Here is a 24,964-nt window from a genome sequence, read left to right on the forward strand (position 1 = left end):
GGGTAAGCTCCTTAGGTTACTTCCAAGGTAAGTTTTTCCTAGTTTCCTTACATGTCATGTTTATTCCTTTAATGTCATGCTTGTTTCTTTAAATATCAAGCTTGCTTAAGTTATGGAGTTCAACAGGACAAGGCTTGATCTGAACTCTTCATTTATGATATCATAACTTTATTCCAACTTTTTTCTGTAGCTCCCTCATGCTTAGCCCATTTCTTCACGACGAAGTTTCTTGTACCACTCGGAACGTGCCGGAAATTTTCTCAAGCTACGAAACATAAGTATGACAATATTATTTATAGTCATTCTTCACCAAATTAAATGTACACCATCATGAGGATATAGGAGAAGTCGAATTATCACTCAAACCCTATTCAGGGTTCTGTACAATTCCTACGACGAAACTTCATTATCGAAATTTCAGAAAAGCAAACGAATCCAACGATCAGCATTCTAAACCCAGCTAGACCATGGAAAATATAATAGGGGCAAATATGTAATTAATCTTGTGGTCTTGTTCTGTCCATTTTATATTTACCAAAAACGGTGCACAAAAAATTGTTGTCCCCGTTCTATCCTGTTTCTAAATGCTACCTTGATTTTTTTTTTTATAAGTAAATGTTAGTGGTTAATTGTTAGTAAGTTAGAAAATCCCTTCAAATTTCCCTTCCAGGATTCGAACCCAGACATTCTCCTCCCCAACCCTTATGTCCCCTATCTCTTACCACTTGAGTTACCTTAATGTTTAGCAGCAATACTCTTTAAATAATATCACTTTTAAAATTAACTGACCTATAACCACAGAGAAATGTAGGATTTTGGTAAATGGTTCTAATACTTATAGAAATTGCTATACTCCTTTTTTCTTCTTCTCGCTTATGTACGTACTGATTTTTTTATATGGATTATAGAATCCCTCTATCTTATACATGTTGTTCTTTGGCTTTAAAAAAAAAGACCAGTGAGAAATCTTCTCTTCAACCAAACTCGATATTTTAATGCCATGCAATTAATACTTAACTATGGGCCGTATATATGGTTGAAAGTGTGATGTACATATATTATATTTTCTTTTATTATGTTTGAAAGTGGGAAGCATGTATAAAAGAAAATCATCTACGGGCATCATACTACACATTCTACAACATTCTTGAGTCCACCAAATGATAATCCTTGAATGTATTGCAATATTTGCAGCCATTCTCTTCTTTATATTCATCAACAATTGGAGGTTCAACAGACATGTAATCATCCCAAATTGGCCAATCACTGGCATGCTGCCAGCGATTTTGAATAATCTACGAGATATCCATGAATTTGTAACTTTGGTTTTGAAACACCATGGAGGCACTCTACGATTTGAAGGACCTTGGCTCACAAACACCAATTTCATCATTACCAGCGATCCCATGAACGTGCACTACATCACAAGCAAGAACTTCCGCAACTACGGGAAAGGCTCCGATTTCATTGACATTTTCGAAATTTTCGGAGGTGGTATTTTCAATACTGATTCTCATGAATGGAAAAAACAGAGGTCAGTGCTCCATGCATTTTTCAAAAACAGAAGCTTTGAGAACTTCCTTCAACAATTCATTGTGAAGAAGGTTGAGAGTTCCCTACTCCCATTTCTTGATCATGCATCCAAAGTAGAATCACAGGTGGAGTTACAAGATATCTTTGGGAGGTTTGCTTTTGATACAACTTGCACCATTCTATTTGGAAGTGATCCTCATTGCCTCCCTAACAAGTTCACTCATTATCAGCTATCAGATCTTGATTATCTTAAGGCTATACATATTATTGAGGATGTACAATTCTACAGGCACATCACTCCAGCATGTGTATGGAAGCTGCAAAAGTGGCTACAAATCGGTCCAGAGAAAATGTACAAGGTAGCCCAAAAAAATATTTACCAATTCTTGCATGAGTGTATCGCACATTCCAAAATTGAAAAAAGTGGAAAAAACTTGCTAGAAGAGTTAATAAAGGAAGAAGATGGAATAGGGGAATCAATGGATGAGAAATATCTTAGAGACATTGCAATGAACCTCTTGATAGCTGGAAATTCTACAATCAGTGCAGGTCTAAGTTGGTTCTTTTGGCTTGTCTCAACTCATCCAAATGTGGAAGCTAAAATTCTTCAAGAGATCAAAGACAATTTTTCAATCAAACAAGAAAATTGGATTCCTTCAAGTGTGGAGGATCTTGGTAAGCTGGTTTACCTCCATGGAGCTATATGTGAAGCCTTGAGGCTTTTTCCTCCCGTACAATTTGAACACAAGTGTGCCATCGAATCGGATATACTTCCTAGTGGAGACCGTGTCGATGCGAATATGAAAGTTATATACTCTTTGTATTCGATGGGAAGGATGGAACACATTTGGGGAGAAGATTGCTTGGATTTTAAGCCTGAGAGATGGATATCTGAGAGAGGACACATTGTCCACATGCCATCTTACAAGTTCATAACGTTTAATGCAGGGCCTAGAAGTTGTTTGGGTAAAGACATCGCCCTCATTGAAATGAAGATGGTTGCAGCTGCTATACTCCTCAAGTTTCGCATACAGGTGGTGGATGGTCATCCTGTAACACCAAGGATTTCTGTTAATCTTCGCATGAAATATGGCTTGAAGGTCAAAGTTACTAAAAGATGCATCTAATTTCAATATAAGTTTTACTGCATTTATTCGTTTGTTGTAAGTGTTTTGATAAACTTTTGATTTGTTTTGCCTAGACTATTTGCAGTTGTTTCATTAAGCCATGGGACTTTCAATAATGTAATAATGTACTTCTAGTATTTGTCTATGTACGTATGGTTCAATAAAATCACTTCCATTGGTTATGTTGTTAGCATGATGGAGCTATTCCTGAATCTCGAATTATGATGTACTATGCTTAGCATTATCTTGTTATATGAGGGGCCTCCATGTTTACCACGACGTTTTATGAATCACATTTTGCCAAAAAGATGCGGCTCGAAATCTATTGTTCCCTTTTAATTTGTTGTACTTTTTTTTCTCATTAATGAAATTAATTATATGATTTCAATCAATAAATTGTATAGATAAACCTTATATGTTTGGCTTTTAAATGTCATGACTCCGTTATATTGGTGGGAAAATAAAAGGGATATAGCTAGCAAAGCAACCACTATAAAGGAATAGTTCATGCGGTTGACATAGTGTGCTTACGTCTACGACTACCGAACAATACGTTGTAATTTCATCTTATTGATTAGCTTATTATATAAGATTACAATGTTATAAGCATTATGTAAAAATAATTACAATTGCTCACCCCTTACCCTATTGACATTATCTATTTTTTCTTTGAAAGGCAAATAAATTATTAAAAGGGCACAAGGGTACCCACCCAAAAATACAAGAGTACAATCAAAATGTTAAAAAAATAACCAAAACATGGTTCCAGACCCTATGACAGCATGATACAGAATTCTAAACAAGATATTGTCCATACATTAAAACATCAGATTGAAATGAAGCAGAAATAATTAAGCACAATAATGATGTCCCCACTTCGCTCATATCCCACCAATGTTTTCAAAGGAAGACTTCTGTTACTATCCACCACTCGAGAGCCATAGCCAAGGTTCTCTTTCCCATTCATTAAATGAGTAGCTAAAATCTATCTATAAGTCATACTCAACGTACACGGATAGAGAATTTCAATCCGAATGATGCATATCCTGAAATTTTTACTTCATGAACTACCTTGTGTATCATGCATATATAACGTTTATTTCGAACTAAAAGAAAATGTTATTGTTAACGGCAAGTGCAAGAGAGAAGGAGATTTATATCCTCACGGACAGAAAAGCAGAGAAGAGGTATTTCACTAACTATTGGGAGAGACAGGAGAGCCGTTAACAATATCGACGTCAATTCAACTCACACTTGAATTTTCAACACTTACTATATGTTTTGTATTGGTTGAATTGATCATAGTACTTATGTCTATTTATACATTTACAAATCTGCTAAACTTAAATAAGGAAATATTATCCTAAGATGCTGCAGTACATTATATAACTTTTATACAATATTCATAAAACTTATTATATATATAGGATTCTTCGTGGTGAAGGAAATATCGCGGTGCCTCTTGGAAATTATCAAAATAGCAGCCGACATGTATTTGCTTGGAACACATCCTCATCCTCCGGTGCCCATCATGCAGCAGTGTATCTGGGCAACAGCACATTGATTGTATCTTAACAATTAAGATAGCAATTTTGGGGTCCAATAGAAAACTTGGAGGATTGCAAAATTATCCCAAGTGGTGCGGGTAATAGAAAATAATCGATCATTGATTCTCTAGCAATTGATCAGTGTGGGCAAGAGATAGATGAGACTGGAAGTTGGACCAGGTACGAATGGTTGAGGTTATGGGTCTCAAGTTTGGGCCCGCGGAGATTAATTGAGACACCGGTGAAACAATGCATTCGCTCTTGGATTTGATGAACTGTGATAGGCTCTATTAAGTGTATAGAGTTGCACGAAGTACGAAAAAATATGGATCCATAAAGATATCCTATGTTTACTCTTTAAGCTATCTGTTTTTTTAGTGGAAAAGAAAGTAAAAATAAAAATAAAAGATAAGCTAATTGGTTGTCATATTGTAACTCAATTGCAATAAAATCAAAGCAGGCAAATAATACGATTGATGTGAAATTAATATAAAAACGCACAAGGAAATCACATTTCATTAACTATCCTTATGTGTCTCCCTACTCAATTATAAATATGAATTTAATTTGATATGTTAAGGTCGCAAAAGCTGAGCTCATATAAGATGCTGACAGCTTTAACCTCTCTTCATAAAAAAAAAGTTTGTACAAATATGTTAAATGTTGTATCTGGCTAAAATTGTGATTGCTCACAAAACATTGATCTTAAATTAGACCAGTCGGAACTTCAATTAAATTTTCAGGTAAGAGAAACAGTTCTAAAAGTAGTAGATACGTTCTTGAGTTTAGTCTATCTTTATCTTCTTTTCAAATAACTGTACATAATTGTAAACTCTTTCCAAAGAGAAAAGGGAAAATACACCGTCAGTGTAAACTTTTTTTACACAGACGTCCAATTATTTTCTGCCACATCAGGAACTATAATTGTAATTTAATTAAAATAAATGAAGAATATAAGTTTTTATCCCACATGACATACAATAATTGGATGACAGTGTAAAACATTTTTACACCGACAGTACGTGCACATCCATTAAACTCTTTTCAAAATCTGTTTTGATTTTCTTTTCAAATATCCTTATCTTTTAAGTCCACCTTCGATCTTCTTTTGATCTCCTCTTCTTTTATCAAAAAAAAAAAAATAAGAACCATAAAAATATCTAATAAATCTATAAAAAAATTACTAAATTCACATAAAATATAAATATGACTAAAATACACGAATTAATTAAAATAAATGTAAAATAAATAGAAAATTAGCCCTAAGGTCCAAGTCATCAACCAGACTATGTGAAGACGCACTTGACCTTGACATTTGACCGACCTTATTACGTGATAGCTCCTTCTTCTTATATTTTCAGAGGAATTAGAGAGATATGTTCGGACCTAGAATTCGGTGTGAATCTCTCTCGGATTTGGTGCCACTTAGAAGTGGAAAGGTGTGATGGTGATTGTAGAACACACAATGGAGCTCCAGGAATCACTCGGAAGCTCGAGTTCGTGTTTGAGTTGAGTATCTTAGAGACTCAGTTAGAATTCAAGTGTAATTGCTAAGAATGAATAACATGTTATGTAATAAACAATAGAAGTTTCGTTTATAGGTTCACAGTTCTTGGAAGTTGTCTTTGTGAATGTAAAGGAGGCCCTTTAAGCAGGGAGTGTGAGCGAGCAAGTGGTCTTGAACTGCACTCCCTTCCCTCGTTGGTCGAGGTCCTTTGGTTGCTGAGCGAACACTATTGGGTGGGAGGTTTCTTCATGATCCATTCATCCCAGCCTAATTTTGGATGCTTTGGTGCATGCCTTTTGGTTAGCTTAGATGTCAACAGGCTGGTTGCTGAGTAGCCGGCTGGAACAAGAGTTGCCCAGCTTGGCGTGTCAAGAATTGGCATGTCAAGCTTTTTTGAAAAGATGCTCTTTCCTTTTCGATTCAATGGTATGACTTTTCACAATGTAATTTTGAAATTTAAATTATGACTCTTCCATTCTCCCTCTTTTTACCTCTTTTTTCTACCATTGCATGTCGTTCTTGATGACACCCCGTTTTTAATTCAAATAATGTTGGTATTTTATTTTAATTAAGATTATATTGTATGGTAGTTTACTAGGTGATATAATAATACTTTAATGAAATAAAATATTTTTTTGTGATGCTAGGTGTGTTTTATGAAATGGAAGAGAGTTAGGGGGTGAAAGTTAGGATTAAAAATAGAGACAAGGACTAGGAGAGATTTTAGGATTTTTAGTTTAACCCTTGAGGAATTAGGTTTAGATGGTTTAATAAGGATGGGGAAGCAGCTAAAGAAAAGAAAGAAGAGGACGCGTGAAAGAAGAAGAAAAAGAAAGAAGAGGACGCGTGAAAGAAGAAGGAAGAGGAAAGGAAGAGAACTAGGGTTCATCATCAATCACGGTAAGGGTGTGAGCTTTATCCTATAATTTTAGTATGATGATAGGTTGATGTAGAGACATGCCTAGGAACCCTGAATTCGGAATTTTCGAAATTTGATTTTGAGGTAGAAGTGTTTCTGTCAGTTTTCTGTGCTGGACAGGGAACTTCTTGGTCCGATATCACCCAGTTCTAGTGTTCAAATAAAGATTTGGTAAACTAAGAAATTGTAGGGTTTTTAATCGGCTTTCCAGGCGTGTAAAGAACGTAATTTTTGGTTTAGTAATGAGTTCTAGAGATCGTTTTTAGTAACCGATATACCTGCTGTTACTGTCAGTTTCTGTGCTGGACAGCGAACTTCGTGGTCTGATATCACCCAGTTCTAAGGTTCAAATGAAAATTTGGTAAACTAAGAAATTGTAGAGTTTTTAATCAGCTTTCTATGCGTGTAAAGAACGTAATTTTTAGTTTAGTAATGAGTCCTGGAGATCGTTTTTAGTGACCGATGTGCCTGCTGTTTGCAGAAAACGAATTACTGTACTTGTTTTTCAAAAAATTATTACTGTATCTGTTATTTAATTTGGGTACTCTTTTGAATTTTGGATATATGGATTATGGTAATTTATTTGAATTGGTGAAAATGAATATTTTGAATTCAATAAGATGAATTATTGGAATTGGTTGTTGATGAAGTGAGAATTGTTGTATTGCTATTTTACAAATGTGATTATTTGATAACAGGTTGAAGTGTTGTTTGAGCAAATATGATGAGATTTTCATTATGGAAAGTGATGAAGAAATATGCTATATAATGCATGTATAGAGTTGAGATGTTTGCACAAATACACTTCATACAGTCAATAGACATGTCTGCTAGTTACTGCGGTGCTAGAGAGTGTTCCAGAACCCGGTGACAGGGGTATGTCTGCTAGTTACTGCGGAGCTAGAGAATGTCCCTAAACCGGGGTAGTTCTGGAAGTCTGATAGACTTTATTTGGTGGTTAACTGTTCTGTGTGAACGCGGTGATACCGCTAAGGTTAACAATTGGTACCACATGCATGTGCATTAGAGTCACACATTGAGTCTCACGTTTTTGAGTGGTCCTATGTGATGGAAGAAATATAAGAACTGTGATAGTTGTTGTTGGTGAATATCTGTGAATGATGTTGTTAGTAAAAGTTTGGATGACGTTTACTTTGTTAAAGATATTTTATTGTGGAACAAAGTTGCTAAGTAGAACTGTCTTTGGAAATAATGAGTAAGGAAAGTATTATTGTGAAGAGAAAGTTTTTATAATGTAAACTTCTGTATTGTTCTTTCATTACCTGTTATTATGCTTAATTATATGATGAAGTTCTCACCCTTCTGTTGGAATGATGTTCTATGCGACATCGTACAGGTACAGGTGCTAGTGGAGCATCTCATGAGAAGTAGACAGAGAGCTATATAATGTTATTTAGATAGTTATCTAGTAGTATGAGGGTCAATTGCTCTGTATGTAACATTCGGGGACGTGGTTTAATAAATTATTTTGATGAGAGTAATTGACAACACTTTTTGGTTCTTTCTTTTGTAAACTTGAGTTACATGGAGTTGACGTTTTTGGATGGCCATAATGCCTATACTTCTTTTACTGAATTTTTTTTATTGAAGTATGTCTGGAAGATGATTTTTTGATGATTCTATTTATTTCCGTTGTGCAATGCATAAAAGATGAAGTATGATTATTTTATGAAATATTTTGATCTAAAGTTTGAGAACGTGACATATGTTATTGAGGAGATATGTAGTCTTGGAATATTTTTGTAATGCTCTCTTTGAATATGCGTATAATCACTCTGATGTAAGTTTAAAATAAACAAGGGGATTAGAGGGTGTTACAGAAAGATCTTTTCCGCTCCTTATCAAGAGTCTTACTCGCTTCCCCCAAGCTTAAGTTCTTGTTCAAGTTTTCATTCAAGGCCTTTGCGAGATAATTTGGAGAAGGATTGTTCTACTGAATCTACTTCTCATTTTATTGTTGTTTCTTTCTCTACAAATTCTCTTTCGGTAGCTCGCAAGCTTCACGACTTATTCCAAAAGATCTAGGAGGATCCAACTAGATTGACAGCAAAATCTTAATGGTTGTAGGTTCAATTCCACTTCTGACCTTGTAATTTGATTGTCTCCGAGTGGTAGGACACACAACCTTTCACTTTCTCTATTCCATGTAAAGGTGATCTAATTTGCGCTAGCCAAACTTGTGCATTACTTCTTCCAAGGTTTACACTTTGAGGTATTATGTGACTTTCTCGAGATTCTATCTTACACGACTCTATTCTTTCACCACTTCTTGCTTAGTCGAATGTTCGATCAATCAAAAAAAATTCATCCAATCTAATAGCCGAGATTTTAAAAAGATCATAGTTCAATACCTAGAAGATGGATAGTCCAAAGATAAGTTTATTTTCCTCAAGTTTAACCCCAGCATTGATCTTTTTGCTTTTCCTTTTTAGGAAGGTGTTAATGGAGTTGACCTCTTCCCTCATACTTGGAGTTTAGTACATTATGATATCGATGTGAACTACTTTATAGTTGGAGGCGACCTCAACTCTAAGTACCAAGCATACTCCAAGGTCATCTTGATTTTTTTCAGGCCAACGGGTGCTTCCTTAGCCAACCACTACATCGTACTCCGATCAGAGGTCTTTCTCGGCGTCTTGGTAAGCTCATTGCAACAACTTTTATCCTTTAGGCAGAGACTATTTGCGCCCCCTTTTTTGCTAAGTCCGCCATCCCCAAACACGCGAAAAGACTAAAATACCCTTCAGTAATTTAAATTTAAAAAAAAAAAACTACCTTATCTCTACAAACCCTCCCCCCTCTTTCAACCGTATACCATCTTCCTCTCCCACCCAATTTCAAAAGTTTCAACCCTCACAAAATCAAGTCTCTCAAACCCACAACCAAGTCAAGAAGAGGAAGAGAAAGGAGGACAACCAGTAAGAAGAAGAAGTAAGAAGAAGAAGTTGAAGTAGAAGAGGAAGAAGGAGACCAAGTCAAGAAGGAGTAACCCACAAAATACAACAACAACCCATAACCCACAAGAAGAACAACAATGTAAGTTATTTCTTACAAGTTTTCGAGGCTTAGGTTGTATTTCGTGTTAAATTTCAGTCCCTCGATTTGATTCTGCAATGGGAGGAGGTTTCGTGACTTTCCCGCACTCTAAACCGCGGACAGGTTTTATGGCTACCGCATGTTTAAGTGCGGTACGCCTGTCAAATCTTTTATACCTACCGCATGTTTAAGTGCGGTACGCCTGTCAAATCTTTTATACCTACCGCAAGTTTAAGTACGGTTAGCCTGTCAAATCTTTTATACCTACCGCAAGTTTAAGTGCGGTTAGCCTGTCAATTTTTTTTTAATTCTCTCTGAATTTTCTCTGAATGTTTATAAATTATTTTTTATGTTAGCAAACTGTTGTTTATGTTAATAAACTTTTGTTTATGTTAATAAATTGTTGTGCATGAGTATTAATTTTTGTATTTTTAATTTTCAGGCCTCCTAGGAAAACTGCCCGTGTTGTTGGTCCTTCTACTGAACCTACTGCTCCACGGGATCGTAGCTCCACTCATGCTTCTAACCGCAAACGGTCAGAAGAGGCTAATAGAGGAAGGGGTAGAGGAAGGGGTCGAGGAAGGGGTAGAGGAAGGGGTAGGAATGCTGAACAAGAGCCTGCTGTACAGGATCAGCAGGATGATGAGATTATGGCTGATCAGCCGGATGATGACACTGAGGCGGAGGAGGAGACTAGTGGTGAGGAGGAGGCTGAGGAGGATGTCGGTGCTGACCTCGAGGCGGAGTTTGATGAGGAGTCTGGTGATGAGGACGATGAGAACAGGTTGTGGTATGAGGGAGGTCCGTTTTGTAAGATCAAGTTTTGATCTAGTAGTACAACTCTATGTTTTGATGATTACAAGTTAACCTTTTGATATGAACAATTGTGGTACTCTAACGTGTTTTTCTGAGTGTGCTATTTACAGGCTCTGACCCTGACTCAATTTCACACAAATCAGAAGCACTGTGTATAAAGGGTAACCCAAGCAACGCTTTCGCATTCACCATGTTCAGTATGAACAGTGGAAAAGCTTCAGAAGATCTGAAGCTATACAAACTCTGATGAGGACTCAGTCGCTAGAAGCTCTGATGATCCAGAAGTTCTGACAACCAAGAAACACTGAAGGTTCAGATGTTCCGATGGTGTAGAAGACTCTGAAGATCCAGAAGCTGAATAGTGGAAACTCTGAAGTCCAGAAGCAAGAAACTCTGAAGGCCATGTTCTTCCCTCTGAGTTCAGAATCAGAAGATACAATGGTCAGAGGATCTGTGCTTTCCCTCTGACTCTGATCAACCGGCTTCACAAGTTCCAATATGAAGTATTCCTCTGATCAGAAGTCTCCTAGGTTAAAAGGTCAAGTCGCTATCCAAGTACAAAAGCAAGTGTACCTTCCTGACGACCTACCTAACGTTCTCAGCCACAGCAGAAGCTGGATTTTCCAGAACTGCCCTCCAACGGTAGCATTTCCCATGCAACGCTCAACCCTAATCCTTGGAGTATATATAGAGGCTGAAGATTGAAAGAAGCGGTTAGAGAGAAGTGAATACAAGAAGCAACACACGCGCAAGATATTCAAAATATTCTAAGCTTTCTTTCATCTTGTAATTTATTTTAGTTTACACTCAGCTTATTCAGAAGCAAACCCTTGTAAACACCAACCTCAAACAGTTGTTTGATTTTCCTTTAGGAGATCAAGGTTGATCGGATCCTAGAGAAGACTAAGAGAGTGAATCTTAGTGTGAGCTAAGTCAGTGTAATTGTTAGTCACTTGTAGGTTTCAAGTGCAGTTGTAACTCTTACCTGATTAGTGGATTGCCTTCATTCTAAGAAGGAAGAAATCACCTTAACGGGTGGACTGGAGTAGCTTGAGTGATTTATCAAGTGAACCAGGATAAAATCCTTGTGTGCTTTTCTATCTCTATCTTTTGCACTTAGTTCTCGAAAAGATTTGTTAAAATCTTTAAGGTGGTAGTTTTGTACTGAAAACGTTATTCAAACCCCCCTTTCTACCGTTTTTCATACCTTCAATTGGTATCAGAGCGCAAGTTCTGATTACCACACCTAACAGTGTTCAGTGATCCGGGCCGGTGTGAAAAACAATGGCTGCCACCACCAGTGAAACTCAAAGAGATGGTTACAACGCAAAGCCTCCTATGTTCGATGGTCAAAGGTTCGAATATTGGAAAGATAGACTGGAAAGTTTCTTTATGGGTTTCGATGCAGATCTCTGGGATATTATTGTGGATGGCTATGAGCGTCCAGTTGATGCAGATGGCAAAAAGATCCCAAGGTCAGAGATGTCTGCAGATCAAAAGAAGCTGTACTCACAACATCATAAAGCAAGAGCAATTCTTCTAAGTGCTATCTCCTATGAGGAGTACCAGAAGATTACAGATCGTGAGTTTGCTAAAGGCATTTTTGATTCTCTGAAGATGTCTCATGAAGGAAACAAGAAAGTCAAAGAATCAAAGGCATTGTCTTTGATCCAAAAGTATGAATCCTTCATCATGGAGCCAAATGAGTCCATTGAAGAAATGTTCTCCAGATTTCAACTGCTTGTAGCTGGCATACGTCCTCTCAACAAGAGCTACACAACAAAAGATCACGTCATAAGGGTCATCAGGTGTCTTCCTGAAAGTTGGATGCCTTTGGTGACTTCAATAGAGCTCACGAGAGATGTTGAGAATATGAGTTTAGAAGAACTCATCAGCATTTTGAAATGCCATGAGCTGAAGCGCTCAGAGATGCAAGATCTGAGGAAAAAGTCCATAGCCTTGAAATCCAAATCTGAAAAGGCTAAGGTTGAGAAGTCAAAGGCTCTTCAAGCTGAAGAAGAAGAATCTGAAGAAGCATCAGAAGATTCTGATGAAGATGAGCTGACTCTGATCTCCAAGAGACTCAACCGCATCTGGAAGCACAGGCAAAGCAAGTTCAAAGGCTCTGGAAAGGCAAGAGGAAAGTCTGAATCCTCAGGTCAGAAGAAGTTATCAATCAAGGAAGTCACTTGCTTTGAGTGCAAAGAATCAGGGCACTACAAAAGTGACTGTCCAAAATTGAAGAAGGACAAGAAGCCAAAGAAGCACTTCAAGACCAAGAAAAGTCTGATGGTGACATTCGATGAATCAGAGTCAGAGGATGTTGACTCTGATGGTGAAGTCCAAGGACTCATGGCTATTGTCAAAGACAAAGGAACAGAGTCAAAGGAAGCTGTTGACTCTGACTCAGAATCAGAAGGAGATCCAGACTCTGACGATGAAAATGAGGTATTTGCTTCCTTCTCTACCTCTGAACTTAAACATGCTTTGTCTGATATCATGGATAAGTATAACTCCTTGTTGTCTAAGCATAAGAAGCTGAAAAAGAACTTATCTGCTGGTTCTAAAACTCCTTCTGAACATGAGAAAATCATATCTGATTTGAAAAATGATAACCATGCTTTAGTTAATTCTAACTCTGTGCTTAAGAATCAAATTGCAAAGTTAGAAGAAGTTATTGCCTGCGATGCCTCTGATAGTAAGCATGAATCTAAGTATGAAAAATCTTTTCAAAGATTCCTGGCTAAAAGCGTAGATAGAAGCTTAATGGCTTCAATGATCTATGGTGTAAGCAGAAATGGAATGCATGGCATTGGCTATTCTAAACCAATTAGAAATGAGCCTTCTGTGTCTAAAGCTAAATCCTTGTATGAATGCTTTGTTCCCTCTGGTACCATATTGCCTGATCCTGTACCTGCTGAAGTTGCTAAAAACCCTCTTAAAAAGGGATCTTTCTCTATGACTAAATATCATGCAAATATTCCTTTAAAATATCATGTTGAGACACCCAAGGTGATCAGAACCTTTGGGGTAACTAACAAAAGAGGACCCAGAAAGTGGGTACCTAAGGACAAGATCATCTATGTTGCAGATATCCTTGATAGCTCCACTGAAACACCAATCATGGTATCTGGACAGTGGATGCTCGCGTCACATGACGGGAGAAAAGCGTATGTTCCGAGAGCTGAAACTTAAGCCTGGAGGCGAAGTTGGCTTTGGAGGAAATGAAAAGGGTAAAATTATTGGTACTGGTACTATTTGTGTAGATAGTAGTCCATGCATTGATAATGTTTTATTGGTAGACGGCTTAACACATAACTTATTGTCTATAAGTCAATTAGCTGACAAGGGTTATGATGTTATATTCAATCAAAAGTCCTGCCGGGCTGTAAGTCAGATCGATGGCTCTGTTCTGTTTAACAGCAAGAGGAAGAACAACATTTATAAGATCAGATTATCTGAGTTGGAGGCTCAGAATGTGAAGTGCCTTCTGTTTGTTAATGAAGAGCAGTGGGTATGGCATAGACGGTTAGGGCATGCCAGTATGAGAAAGATTTCTCAGCTGAGCAAGCTAAACCTTGTCAGGGGCTTACCCAATCTGAAGTTCGCTTCAGACGCTCTTTGTGAAGCATGTCAGAAAGGCAAATTCACAAAAGTCCCTTTCAAGGCAAAGAATGTTGTCTCAACCTCAAGGCCGTTAGAACTTCTGCATATCGACCTGTTTGGACCAGTGAAAACTGAGTCTATAGGTGGCAAGAGATATGGGATGGTTATCGTTGATGACTATAGCCGCTGGACATGGGTAAAGTTTCTAACCCGCAAGGATGAGTCTCATGCTGTGTTCTCTACCTTCATTGCTCAAGTGCAAAACGAGAAGGCTTGTAGAATTGTGCGTGTCAGAAGTGACCATGGTGGAGAGTTTGAAAATGACAAGTTTGAGAGTCTGTTTGATTCCTATGGAATTACACATGATTTCTCTTGTCCCAGAACTCCTCAACAAAATGGTGTTGTTGAGAGGAAGAACAGAACTCTTCAGGAGATGGCTAGAACCATGCTCCAAGAAACTGGCATGGCTAAGCACTTTTGGGCAGAGGCAGTAAATACAGCATGTTACATTCAGAACAGAATCTCTGTGAGACCAATTCTGAATAAGACTCCTTATGAATTGTGGAAGAACATAAAACCCAACATTTCTTATTTTCATCCTTTTGGCTGTGTTTGTTATGTTCTCAATACTAAGGATAGATTGCATAAATTTGATGCTAAATCTTCTAAGTGTCTATTACTTGGTTATTCTGATAGATCTAAAGGTTTTAGATTTTATAATACTGATGCTAAGACTATTGAAGAATCTATTCATGTTAGATTTGATGATAAGCTTGACTCTGACCAGTCAAAGCTAGTTGAGAAGTTTGCAGATTTAAGCATTAATGTTTCTGACAAAGGCAAAGCTCCAGAGGAAGTTGAGCCAGAGGAAGATGAACCAGAGGAAGAAGCTGGTCCCTCTAACTCACAAACTCTGAAGAAGAGCAGAATCACTGCAGCTCATCCTAAGGAATTGATTCTGGGCAACAAAGATGAACCAGTCAGAACCAGATCTGCCTTCAGACCCTCTGAAGAGACCTTGCTGAGTCTGAAAGGATTGGTGTCCTTAATTGAACCCAAGTCCATAGATGAAGCTCTTCAGGACAAGGATTGGATTCTGGCCATGGAAGAAGAATTGAATCAATTCTCCAAGAACGATGTTTGGAGCTTAGTGAAGAAGCCTGAGAATGTCCATGTTATTGGAACGAAATGGGTATTCAGAAACAAGCTAAATGAGAAAGGAGATGTAGTCAGAAACAAGGCAAGGCTAGTTGCTCAAGGCTACAGCCAGCAGGAAGGAATAGACTACACTGAAACATTTGCTCCAGTAGCAAGACTGGAGGCAATCAGACTATTGATTTCTTTCTCAGTAAATCACAACATAGTTCTACATCAGATGGACGTAAAGAGTGCCTTCCTAAATGGTTATATCTCAGAGGAAGTCTATGTTCATCAACCCCCAGGTTTTGAAGATGAAAAGAAACCAGACCATGTGTTCAAATTGCAGAAATCACTCTACGGTCTGAAGCAAGCTCCCAGAGCATGGTATGAGAGACTTAGCTCATTCCTTCTGGAGAATGAGTTTGTAAGGGGTAAAGTAGATACAACTCTCTTTTGCAAGACTTATAAAGATGATATCTTAATTGTGCAAATTTATGTTGATGATATTATATTTGGTTCTGCTAATCAATCTCTATGCAAAGAATTTTCTGAGATGATGCAGGCTGAATTTGAGATGAGTATGATGGGAGAATTAAAGTACTTTCTGGGAATACAAGTTGATCAAACACCAGAAGGAACATATATCCATCAGAGCAAGTACACTAAGGAACTTCTGAAGAAGTTCAATATGCTGGAATCTACAGTGGCCAAGACCCCAATGCATCCAACATGCATTCTGGAAAAAGAAGATATAAGTGGTAAAGTATGTCAGAAGCTCTATCGTGGCATGATAGGTTCACTTCTATACTTAACTGCATCTAGGCCAGACATACTATTTAGTGTTCATTTATGTGCTCGTTTCCAATCAGATCCAAGGGAAACCCACTTAACTGCTGTTAAGAGGATCCTAAGGTATCTGAAAGGCACCACTAACCTTGGCTTGATGTATAAGAAAACATCAGAGTATAAGCTTTCAGGTTATTGTGATGCTGATTATGCTGGAGATAGAACAGAGAGAAAAAGTACTTCTGGAAATTGTCAATTTCTGGGAAGCAATCTAGTCTCATGGGCAAGCAAGAGGCAATCAACCATTGCTCTATCAACTGCAGAGGCAGAATATATCTCAGCAGCAATATGCAGCACTCAGATGCTCTGGATGAAACATCAGCTGGAGGATTATCAGATCCTTGAGAGCAATATCCCAATCTATTGTGATAACACTGCTGCAATTTCGTTGAGCAAGAATCCTATCTTGCATTCAAGGGCAAAGCACATTGAGGTAAAGTATCACTTCATTAGAGATTATGTGCAGAAGGGCGTACTTCTTCTGAAGTTTGTTGATACTGACCATCAATGGGCAGATATCTTTACAAAGCCCTTAGCTGAAGATAGATTTAATTTTATTCTGAAAAATCTAAACATGGACTTTTGTCCAGAGTGAAGATAGATCAGAACCTCTGACTATGATACTTCTTGATCAGAAGATGTCTAGTCCAGACGGTAACTCAATCAGAGTGTGTGTGCCCACTGGTACTGACTCTGAAGCTGAGACAACAACACGTGCGTCAGAATTTCTGATGCATAGTTCCTTGTGCCCGTGTGACAGTCTGTTGTGATTGCGTGTAGATATGCTTATCTCCTGTGTGTGATTGTGTATTTTAATGTTACTGTCTATCTTTAATTTTCAACCGTTGATCTTAAAGTGCTTTTTGAATCAACAACGGTTATTTGATAAAACCCACTATACACACACGTTCTCTCTCACTTCCGGTTTTCACTCTCGCACTCCCTGCTTTTCAAAACCGCCTCCTTCGTGATTTCTCTCTCGATCTCTCTTCATCCTTCAAACTTCATCTTCTACCTCAAACCTTCAACCTCTTCAAAATGGTGAGACAAACCAGAAGATCTACTGCAGATGCACCTCAGTTCCCTCACATGGTAGTCGGTTTGGCAACGGGTCAACGGGGCTCTGAGAACCCAGCACAAGAGCAAGCTCAAGCTCAAGAGGAGATTGTTCCTATTGCAGAACGGGGCTGTGCCGTTCACTGTGTATTTCCTCCTGAGGAACTCCAAGTCCTGGCAGAATGGAGATTCAACCTCGACAACTTGGCTGCAAATGGGTTTGATCTCCGTCCTGAAGTCCAAGCTCAAGGTTGGGGAAACTACTTCAATCGACTTCGAGGACCGGTGTATGAGAAGCTAGTAAAGGAATTCTGGAAGCACGCTGATTGTGATGACACTCAGGTGGTCTCTTACATACTGGGTAGGAAGATCATCATCACGGAGAAGTCATTCGTGAATCTGCTAGGTGCAGAAACTGCTCATGGGTATCGGTTCTCACTGACGGAATCGAAGCTGAAACCCAAAACCAAGGACATCGTCAACAAGGCCCTGTACACCACCTTCAAACCGGGCAAGACGAGCTACAAAGTGATGGACCTTCAACCCAAACTCAGGGTCTGGCACAAGATCCTGCTCAACTGCATCAATCAACGACCAAAGGGCAGTTCTCCAGACTACATCAACTTCAATCAGAAGGCGATGCTGTTCTTCATTCAAGACAAGGAGAAGATCTGCCTTCCCTACTTCCTGTTCTCCTATTTGAAGGAATGCATCCGGAAGTCTCGCACCACCTCCTCCATCAAGTCAGCCATCAAATATATCCCTTTTGGGAGGCTGATCTCAGACTTTCTCATTGAAAGCAACTTGGTGCAAGATCTGATCAATGCTGGTTGCACAGAGGACTTGAGCACAATTGTCAGCGATGTCTTCACTGCCAACTCTCTGAAGAAGATGGGTTTGGTCCAGAAGAAGATTGCTCCTGCTCATGAGGACACATCTTCTGAGATCAGAGGAAGAAGAATGCCTCTGAATGACTACCCTCTGTGGACTCAAGCAGACCATCCTGAAGCCATCAGATGCTATGTTGAAGACCTCAGGGCTCAAGGATTCGAGATTGACTTTGATGATTTCGTCAGCAGACTTCCACCAGCTCCAGAGTTTCCTTCTCCTCCCAAGAAGAAAACCAAGAGGAAGATGGTTCTGGACGAATCCTCAGAGGAATCTGATGTCCCTCTGGTCAAGAAGGCGAAGAGCAAGCCTGATGATGATGATGGTGATGATAGTGAGGATGGTCCTCCAAAGAAGAAGCAGAAGAAAGTCAGAATTGTGGTGAAGCCTACTCGGGTGGAACCAGCTGCTGCAGAGGTCAGAAGGACTGAACCTCCTGCCAGAGTGACTCGATCATCAGCACATACAAGTAAGCCTGCACTTACCTCTGATGATGATTTGAATTTATTTGATGCACTCCCAATTTCTGCCTTACTCCAACACTCTTCAAATCCCCTCACTCCTATTCATGAATCCCAGCCAGCCGCACAAACCACCTCTCCACCACATTCCCCAAGATCTTCATTCTTTCAACCTTCTCCTACTGAAGCACCACTCTGGAATTTGCTTCAGAACCAACCCTCTAGGTCAGAAGATCCAACCTCTCTCCTCACCATTCCATACGACCCATTACTTTCTGAACCCATCATCCAAAACCAACCAGAACCCAAACCAACAGAACCACAACCCAGAACGTCTGATCACTCTGCTCCCAGAGCATCAGCACGTCCTGCTGTCAGAACCACGGATACAGACTCTTCATCAGCCTTCACACCTGTATCCTTCCCCATCAATGTCTTTGACTCTCCTCCCTCCAATACCTCTGAATCACTTAGAAAATTCATGGAGGTTAGGAAAGAGAAGGTATCTGCCTTGGAAGAATATTACCTTACCTGTCCAAGCCCTAGGCAATATCCTGGCCCTAGACCTGAACGTCTAGTTGACCCAGATGAACCTATCTTGGCCAATCCTATCCAAGAGGCAGACCCCTTAGTCCAACAGGCTCACCCTGTCCCTGACCAACAAGAGCCCATTCAACCAGACCCTGAACCTGAACAATCAGTATCTAACCAATCCTCGGTTAGATCACCTCACCCTCTGGTTGAAACTTCAGACCCTCACCGTGGAACCTCTGAACCCAATGCTCCCATAATTAACATTGGTTCTCCACAAGGTGCCTCTGAAGCTCATAGCAGCAATCACCCAGCCTCTCCTGCACCCAACCTCTCCATCATTCCCTATACTCACCTTCAACCCACATCTCTCTCTGAGTGCATCAATATTTTCAATCATGAAGCCTCCTTGAGGCTCCGCAATGTGCACGGTCAGACTGACCTCAGTGAGAATGCTGAAAATGTGGCTGATGAGTGGAACAATTTGAGCACTTGGCTGGTGGCTCAGTTTCCCGTTATGCTGCAGCTCCTGCAAGCAGAGGGAAGTCAGAGCATTGAGGCTGCAAAGCAAAGGTTTGCTAGGAGGGTGGCTCTTCATGAACTCGAACAGAGAACCAAGCTTCTTGAAGCCATTGAAGAAGCAAAGAGACAGAAAGAACAAGAAGAAGAAGCTGCCCGTCAAGCAGCAGCTCAGGCTGACCAAGCCCGACTTGAGGCAGAACGTCTTGAAGCTGAGGCTGAGGCAGAGCGACTTGCACCAGTTCTGTTTACTCCTGCTGCTTCTGCTTCCATTCCAGAACCTCAAGCTGCTCAGAACGTTCCTTCCAGCTCCACTCTTTCCTTCTCCAGACGATCCAATGCATACTCTATGTTGCCAAGTTTGATGCTCAGATCATCTTTTTCTAGACTATCTTCTGTCGTCTTAAGTCTCTTTTCCACAGTCTCCTTCTCTTCCAGCAAATTCAGCTCCCGCTGGCAAAGCTCCTGAATCTCTTCCACGAAGCAGAGGAACTCCTTCAGATCTTTCTCCATCTCTGGACCAAGATCTTCTTCAAGCAGTGTCTTCGTCAGCTCTTGTATGGTCTTTGTACCATCGGGATGCCTAATATTGAGGAACATATCTTCCTCAAACGCCTTCCTTCTGAGCTCTTCTAATGCCATTCTGTATGATGCCATTTTTTTCCTGAATATTATTCGAGGTGTGAAGCTTACCTTTCTCTCCAACGTTTTTATAGGCTTCACTTTCTCTCTGAAAGTTAATGCTCTTACAGTTTCTCGAGGTTAAGTACTTGGTAACTGACCCTTCTATTTCCTCACTTGACCGGTGGTAAACGTTCATCCCTTGCATTAACTCTTCTATTTATTATCGCCTCACTCTGATTCTTACATCGTCTTCATTTTCTTTCAACTTAGACCTTCTCTAAGGGGGAGTACCTTGTACTTCAAGCTAAGTTTTTCACACCCCAAGCTTTTTGCTTATGACAAAAAGGGGGAGTAAACCCAGTTTTTGATGTGTAAGATGTGTTAGTGTGACTTATTTTTCTTTTGGAGATTTTAAGAGTTCCACCTTCATGACCATAGATGTGTCACTGGGCAAATACAAGGAATACATTTCACTTCTTCTGAAGTGATTCTAAGTTGACTCTGATACCCAAGACTCTGATACCTTGTCCATGACTCTGATCACTTATGCGCTCTGATTATTCGTTTTTCATCTATGTCATAAGCTTTTCACTCTGAACTCTTATATGATTTAGCTCAGAATCTAGACTTTACTAACGTTTTCATCAAGTATTAGATTCAGGGGGAGCTAAGCTCAAAATCAAGCAGTGACTTGAATTCAGAATGAGCAAGATAAACTATTCACATCAGGATAAGTCTTATTCTATATCTCTAAACTCTGAGTGAATTCAGTTTAATGTTTAAGAATTGTTCATCAAAAATCTTAGTTTTGTCATCATCAAAAAGGGGGAGATTGTAAGATCAAGTTTTGATCTAGTAGTACAACTCTATGTTTTGATGATTACAAGTTAACCTTTTGATATGAACAATTGTGGTACTCTAACGTGTTTTTCTGAGTGTGCTATTTACAGGCTCTGACCCTGACTCAATTTCACACAAATCAGAAGCACTGTGTATAAAGGGTAACCCAAGCAACGCTTTCGCATTCACCATGTTCAGTATGAACAGTGGAAAAGCTTCAGAAGATCTGAAGCTATACAAACTCTGATGAGGACTCAGTCGCTAGAAGCTCTGATGATCCAGAAGTTCTGACAACCAAGAAACACTGAAGGTTCAGATGTTCCGATGGTGTAGAAGACTCTGAAGATCCAGAAGCTGAATAGTGGAAACTCTGAAGTCCAGAAGCAAGAAACTCTGAAGGCCATGTTCTTCCCTCTGAGTTCAGAATCAGAAGATACAATGGTCAGAGGATCTGTGCTTTCCCTCTGACTCTGATCAACCGGCTTCACAAGTTCCAATATGAAGTATTCCTCTGATCAGAAGTCTCCTAGGTTAAAAGGTCAAGTCGCTATCCAAGTACAAAAGCAAGTGTACCTTCCTGACGACCTACCTAACGTTCTCAGCCACAGCAGAAGCTGGATTTTCCAGAACTGCCCTCCAACGGTAGCATTTCCCATGCAACGCTCAACCCTAATCCTTGGAGTATATATAGAGGCTGAAGATTGAAAGAAGCGGTTAGAGAGAAGTGAATACAAGAAGCAACACACGCGCAAGATATTCAAAATATTCTAAGCTTTCTTTCATCTTGTAATTTATTTTAGTTTACACTCAGCTTATTCAGAAGCAAACCCTTGTAAACACCAACCTCAAACAGTTGTTTGATTTTCCTTTAGGAGATCAAGGTTGATCGGATCCTAGAGAAGACTAAGAGAGTGAATCTTAGTGTGAGCTAAGTCAGTGTAATTGTTAGTCACTTGTAGGTTTCAAGTGCAGTTGTAACTCTTACCTGATTAGTGGATTGCCTTCATTCTAAGAAGGAAGAAATCACCTTAACGGGTGGACTGGAGTAGCTTGAGTGATTTATCAAGTGAACCAGGATAAAATCCTTGTGTGCTTTTCTATCTCTATCTTTTGCACTTAGTTCTCGAAAAGATTTGTTAAAATCTTTAAGGTGGTAGTTTTGTACTGAAAACGTTATTCAAACCCCCCTTTCTACCGTTTTTCATACCTTCACGTTTGACCTTTGCTTGTTGACTAAGTATGGCGAACATATAGCTCGTGACATATGGAGGTCATACAAGCGGCCAAATTATGAGACTAGAGGTGTGCTCAAGACCTATAATCATGGGAGGATGTGTCATCCTGTAGTCCATCATGCTCGGTACATAAGGGGTGCGGTGCATAATGCAGGTTTGCGGTGGGTGATGAAATGCACAAGCCCGAGTGTTGACCAGAGCATTATTTCTGCTTTTGTTGAGCGATGGCATCCTGAGACGTCATCTTTCCACTTACCCTGGGGGGAAATGACGATCACACTTGAAGATGTCTCAGCATTACTCCACTTGCCCGTAGAGGGTGAGTTCTTCTCCTTTGGTAACCCGACTAGGGAAGAGGCGGCTCCTGCGGTTGCTCAGTTACTTGATGTGGACATTGAGCTTGTGATGGAGGAGTTTGATGCTTGTAGGGGTCCATCTCTTCGCTTTAGCTTTCTCCAAGCTATTGTGGAGAAACACGTAGAGACCAACAATGAAGTTCCTGCATGCCGAGCTTATATGCTGCGGTTGATTGGCATGACCCTTTTCTGTGACAAGAGCAACACATATATTGGTGCTGTGTATTTGTCTCTGTTTGAAGATGTTGAGAATGCATCAAGGTGGAATTGGGGAGCTGCCACTTTGGCTTACTTGTATGGTCAGCTCGGGGAGGCCAGTAGGAACGGTGCTAAGTCTGTTGCTGGTTATTTATCTCTTCTGCAGGTATTGTTATTTCTTTCTAATTATTGTTAAAACGTTTGTTGTTAAATAATTAGCATCATACTTTGGCATTTTCTCTTTTGCAGTCATGGGTGTTTGCCCACTTCCCCGGATCATTGTTTGAGCGCAGGGACAACCCTGCCTACACACCAGACAGGCCCGTTGCACTAACTTGGGAGGCGCTTCGAGGGACTACTGAGGTTGCGCAGAAGAGGATGAACCTGGATACGTTTCCGGCCAGTTCTGTGATTTGGAGACCTTATGTAGAGCACTATGATCACTAGCCCTTCCCTCAGGTTGCCTTGTATAGGGGATTTATCAGGCATGCCGGGATGATATTCCCATACCTCCCAGATCGAGTCATCAGGTAGTTTGGCCGGATCCAGTATGTGCCAGATCCCCCACCATCGTCAGTTACGTGCCGGAAGTGTGATCGTCGATTTGCGCACTGGAATGATCACATTTTCCATCTGTCGGAAGAAGCTGCTTTCCCTTTTCAGACCACTGGCGAATACACTCCTTGGTATATCAAGGTCTCACACCCTTACATGGTCCCAGATGAGTACAAAGGCGACCGCTTCGCATTTCTAGAGGTACTGACACTTGTTTTTGCCATGTGACTTACATTACGATTATGTGTATGCCTATGTGTATATTGACCTTATTTATTGTCATTTCAGAGCCAGTTTGCGGAGCTTGCGTTGTACTCTGGCATTGCGGTTGATCCGACGACAGATGGATCGCCCCCGCCGGGTTCACCGATGTGGGATGCGGTGCACAATATGCATACCATCATCGAGGGAGCAGTGCACGGGAGGGGAAGAAAGATTAGGGGACGGGACTCGGGAGCTGGGCCTTCAAATTCTGGGCGTTAGATTTAGGGACCTTTGTACTTTTATTTTGTTGGATAATGATGTTGTTTAATGTTGTTTAATTTCGGGTCTTTTGTTATGTGTTTTGTTGGATAAAGCATCTATGTGTGTTTGTTGGATAATTTCGGATCTTCTGTTATGTTTAGTTGGATAGTGCAACTATGTGTTTGTTGGATAATTTCAGATATTTTGTTATGTGTTGTTGGATAATTTGTTTAGCATCATACATTCATGTTATCACTGGCCCAAATGTTATGGTTAGAAATATAGTGAGATACATTGGTTCTATTAATGGGGAATGGTTATATGAACCAAAATTGGGAATGGTTATATGAACCAAAAGTTTTCTGCCAAAAAATCACCTACCGCAGTTATAAGTGCGGACAGGGTGAAAATATAAACACCTCCGCAGTTATAACCACGGGAAATTGGTTCTATTAATGAGGCTTACAGTACCTCTTACAGATGCGTCATGACCTACCGCAGTTATAAGTGCGGACAGGATGAAAATAAAAACACCTCCGCAGTTATAACCACGGGAAATTGGTTCTATTAATGAGGCTTACAGTACCTCTTACAGATGCGTCATGACCTACCGCAGTTATAAGTGCGGACAGGATGAAAATAAAAACACCTCCGCAGTTATAACCACGGGAAATTGGTTCTATTAATGAGGCTTACAGTACCTCTTACAGATGCGTCATGACCTACCGCAGTTATAAGTGCGGACAGGATGAAAATTAATGACAGTTATAACAGAGGCATGCACAGACTGATTTCCTGACAGTTATAACAATCCAGAGGCATCACAAGCTTTTTAAGGAGACAGTTATAAAGTTCAAAGTAATCATCCGTTACACGCATATAAATTACAAGCAATTCGTTACAAAACAACTTAATGATCCAACATAATTAATCATCACTAAGGTCAATAATATCATCACTACATCCTCCATTTTTTTGTTTCAGATAAGCCGCGTATTCTTCAATGCGCTCTTTGTAAGGCTCTTCCCATTTTCTTGCATCCGGGTGACAGTTGTATGCCCACAAGTGAGCTGTGGTCGGCATTGGATGGCCTTCACGAAGAGTAACCTACAAGCAAAGAAGAGTATAAGCATAAAAG

The 24,964-nt window shown here is 39.8% G+C and overlaps 2 protein-coding genes and 1 long non-coding RNA gene across 3 annotated transcripts; all 3 read left to right on the forward strand.

Moving 5' to 3' along the window:
- The first annotated feature begins 1,120 nt into the window (after positions 1-1,120).
- On the forward strand, positions 1,121-2,920 carry LOC130735213 (alkane hydroxylase MAH1-like). Its single transcript, XM_057587289.1, has one exon. The coding sequence runs from the start codon at positions 1,161-1,163 to the stop codon at positions 2,658-2,660; it is 1,500 nt and encodes a 499-aa protein (XP_057443272.1). The 5' UTR covers positions 1,121-1,160; the 3' UTR covers positions 2,661-2,920.
- Positions 2,921-6,464: 3,544 nt separating this feature from the next.
- LOC130735214 (uncharacterized) lies at positions 6,465-8,229 on the forward strand. The gene is made up of 2 exons (XR_009018340.1): positions 6,465-6,614; positions 7,991-8,229. It is a non-coding gene; the product is annotated as an uncharacterized LOC130735214 (long non-coding RNA).
- Positions 8,230-9,328: 1,099 nt separating this feature from the next.
- On the forward strand, positions 9,329-23,253 carry LOC130735977 (protein MAIN-LIKE 1-like). The gene is made up of 4 exons (XM_057587840.1): positions 9,329-9,690; positions 10,133-10,500; positions 22,272-22,972; positions 23,056-23,253. Coding segments are annotated over exons 1-4 (1,269 nt in total). The 5' UTR covers positions 9,329-9,688.
- The last annotated feature ends 1,711 nt before the right edge of the window (positions 23,254-24,964 follow it).

Source organism: Lotus japonicus, chromosome 2, assembly GCF_012489685.1.
Source record: "Lotus japonicus ecotype B-129 chromosome 2, LjGifu_v1.2".
Taxonomy (NCBI): Eukaryota; Viridiplantae; Streptophyta; class Magnoliopsida; order Fabales; family Fabaceae; genus Lotus; species Lotus japonicus.

Bases quoted from the DNA above. Each gene is read 5' to 3' on its own strand.
- LOC130735213 (XM_057587289.1), top strand. From the start codon at position 1,161: ATGATAATCCTTGAATGTATTGCAATATTTGCAGCCATTCTCTTCTTT.
- LOC130735977 (XM_057587840.1), top strand. The intron at 10,501-22,271 runs GTAAGATCAAGT...GCGAACATATAG, and splicing joins GTATGAGGGAGGTCCGTTTT to CTCGTGACATATGGAGGTCA. The intron at 22,973-23,055 runs GTATTGTTATTT...TCTCTTTTGCAG, and splicing joins GTTATTTATCTCTTCTGCAG to TCATGGGTGTTTGCCCACTT.